Source organism: Mandrillus leucophaeus, unplaced genomic scaffold, assembly GCF_000951045.1.
Source record: "Mandrillus leucophaeus isolate KB7577 unplaced genomic scaffold, Mleu.le_1.0 Scaffold72, whole genome shotgun sequence".
NCBI classification, from domain to species: domain Eukaryota; kingdom Metazoa; phylum Chordata; class Mammalia; order Primates; family Cercopithecidae; genus Mandrillus; species Mandrillus leucophaeus.
In genome coordinates this window covers 2,913,252-2,915,938 of record NW_012107808.1, presented here as the reverse complement: position 1 = coordinate 2,915,938, position 2,687 = coordinate 2,913,252, and the positions used below count along the sequence as shown (strand labels likewise).

Sequence of the window (2,687 nt, the reverse complement as noted above, 5' to 3'; positions counted from 1 at the left end):
GGGGAGGTCCACATGAAGAAGGGCATCTGCCCCATCTGCTTCAAGAACGAGATGGACTTCTGGAAGGTGGATCTCAAGTTCCTGGACGACTGTTGCAAGAGCCACCTGAGCGAGAAGCGCGAGGAACTGGAGGAGATCGCGCGCCGCGTGCAGCTCATCTTGGACGACCTGGGCGTGGACGCGGCTGAGGGCCGCTGGCGCCGCTGCCAGAAGTGCGTCTGGAAGTTCCTGGAGAAGCCTGAGTCGTCGTGCCCGGCGAGAGTGGTGGCCGTGCTCTCCTTCCTGCTCATCCTCGTCTCGTCTGTGGTCATGTGTATGGGCACCATCCCCGAGCTGCAGGTGCTGGACGCCGAGGGCAACCGCGTGGAGCACCCAACGCTGGAGAACGTGGAGACGGCATGCATCGGCTGGTTCACCCTGGAGTACCTGCTGCGCCTCTTCTCGTCGCCCAATAAGCTGCACTTCGCGCTGTCCTTCATGAATATCGTGGACGTGCTGGCCATCCTCCCCTTCTATGTGAGCCTCACGCTCACGCACCTGGGTGCCCGCATGATGGAACTGACCAACGTGCAGCAGGCCGTGCAGGCGCTGCGGATCATGCGCATCGCGCGCATCTTCAAGCTGGCCCGCCACTCCTCGGGCCTGCAGACCCTCACCTATGCCCTCAAGCGCAGCTTCAAGGAACTGGGGCTGCTGCTCATGTACCTGGCAGTGGGCATCTTCGTCTTCTCTGCCCTGGGCTACACCATGGAGCAGAGCCACCCAGAGACCCTGTTTAAGAGCATCCCCCAGTCCTTCTGGTGGGCCATCATCACCATGACCACCGTCGGCTACGGCGACATCTACCCCAAGACCACGCTGGGCAAGCTCAACGCAGCCATCAGCTTCTTGTGTGGCGTCATCGCCATCGCCCTGCCCATCCACCCCATCATCAACAACTTCGTCAGGTACTACAACAAGCAGCGCGTCCTGGAGACGGCGGCCAAGCACGAGCTGGAGCTGATGGAACTCAACTCCAGCAGCGGGGCTGAGGGCAAGACCGGGGGCTCCCGCAGTGACCTGGACAACCTCCCTCCGGAGCCTGCAGGGAAGGAGGCGCCGAGCTGCAGCAGCCGGCTGAAGCTCTCCCACAGCGACACCTTCATCCCCCTCCTGACCGAGGAGAAGCACCACAGGACCCGGCTCCAGAGTTGCAAGTGACAGGAGGGCCCCCCAGGCAGATGGACCAGGCGGTGGACAGACCGATAGGTGTGGCAGGCATGTCATCGATAGCACAGAAGGGCTGTCCTGTGTCCCCCCAACCCTCCCCTGGACAGACTCTGAAGGCCCTCCGGGCACCTCTGCCAAGGCTGGGTAAGACTCCTCTGTGTTGCCTGCTGTCCAGGAGCCGGGGAGGGAGGGGTGTGCAGGAGCCGCAGGGCCGTGTGGGGCGAGTGGAGGCCGCGGCCTGGTTGGCGCGGGAGCCCACGCCCGCTTCTGTATCTCCCTCAATAAAGCCTCCTGCTCTGTGCACCCTCCGTGTTGTAGGTTCTGTCACAGGCTGGCTGTCACCCCCAAGAGTAGCTCAGGCACACCCCAGTGCCAGGCCAGGAGGTAGGTGTGCGGCCCGGGTGGTGGGGGAGCTATTTTTAGTTGAGAACTAATTAAAGAAGGGTTCACAGTCAGGTTCGGCGCCAAGGAGACTTGCCACATTCCAGGAGGCTCTGTGCAGGCCGCGCTTCCCTGCTGCTTCCTTCTGCGGTAAAACTTGCTCCGCGTGCGGGCCCAGGATGGGGGAGAGCTCACAGTGCAAGCCCAGCAGCCTGCGGCATCTAGTTATCACTTGCACGGGGCCCTTTTCACAACCTCTGTCTATTCCTTCCATTGACCCTACTAGCTAGGTATCTCCATTTTACAGATGAGGAAACTGAGGCCCCAGGTCACACAGAGAAGGGAACAGTCCCAGGTCTGATGATCCCAAGCCCACGTGTCCTCTCTGACACCAGGTGGTCGTGGGACAGAGGCATCTGCTGGGCTCATGATGAGAGGTTCTTTGGGCCAGGAGAGGAGCTGGTCTTCCTTGGTGTGGTGTGCCTGTCCTCCAGCCCATCTCTCTAGCCCTGATACCTTTGAGATAGCTGCTGGGTGGATAAGCGTGAGTGTGGACCCCCGACCCGTGTCCTGGTGTCTCACTACATCTCGTCTGAGAGCCCCGAGGGAACAGAGACAGATCTGGGTTTGAAGCCCAGGCAGTGAGGAGGAACTCTGAGATGCCTTTGAACTTAAACATTTTTCTCTAAGGCCTCTCCTCCTCCACTCTCTTACCAGTTTTGCGATGTGACCGTAGGCCTGCTGATTCACCTCTCTGACCCTCTTTCTGATCATCTGCTAGATGGGGATATAATATTCAATAAGTACTGCAGAGAATCGTGACTTTTAGCATGGCACCTGGCACTTAGTAAGTGCTCAATAAATAGTAGCTCTGTTACTCTGTGCTGGGAGAGAGGTGGGTTACACAGTTGCCCACTCTGACCTCCACTGATCTGGGCTGAGCTTGTAGGTCCGGGGAGGTTGGGGGCAGGGCATAGTCACACTGTCCTTAGTCAAACGCTAAGAGTTGGCCCCAGCAGGCCCCTTCCTCTGGGTTTCCATCTTCCCTGAACCCCAGAGCTCTGTCCTTCCTTCTCCTGCTAAGGCAGCTGGTACAG

The 2,687-nt window shown here is 59.6% G+C and overlaps 1 protein-coding gene across 1 annotated transcript in view; it reads left to right on the top strand.

Annotated features, from left to right (window-relative positions):
• KCNF1 (potassium channel, voltage gated modifier subfamily F, member 1) overlaps positions 1-1,518 on the top strand; it is a 2,848-nt gene extending 1,330 nt beyond the window's left edge. The window contains exon 3 of the mRNA XM_011965338.1: positions 7-1,518. Coding sequence (XP_011820728.1) covers positions 7-1,200 — 1,194 coding nt within the window. The 3' untranslated portion in view covers positions 1,201-1,518. The remainder of the gene's footprint in view (positions 1-6) is intronic.
• Positions 1,519-2,687: the final 1,169 nt, after the last annotated feature.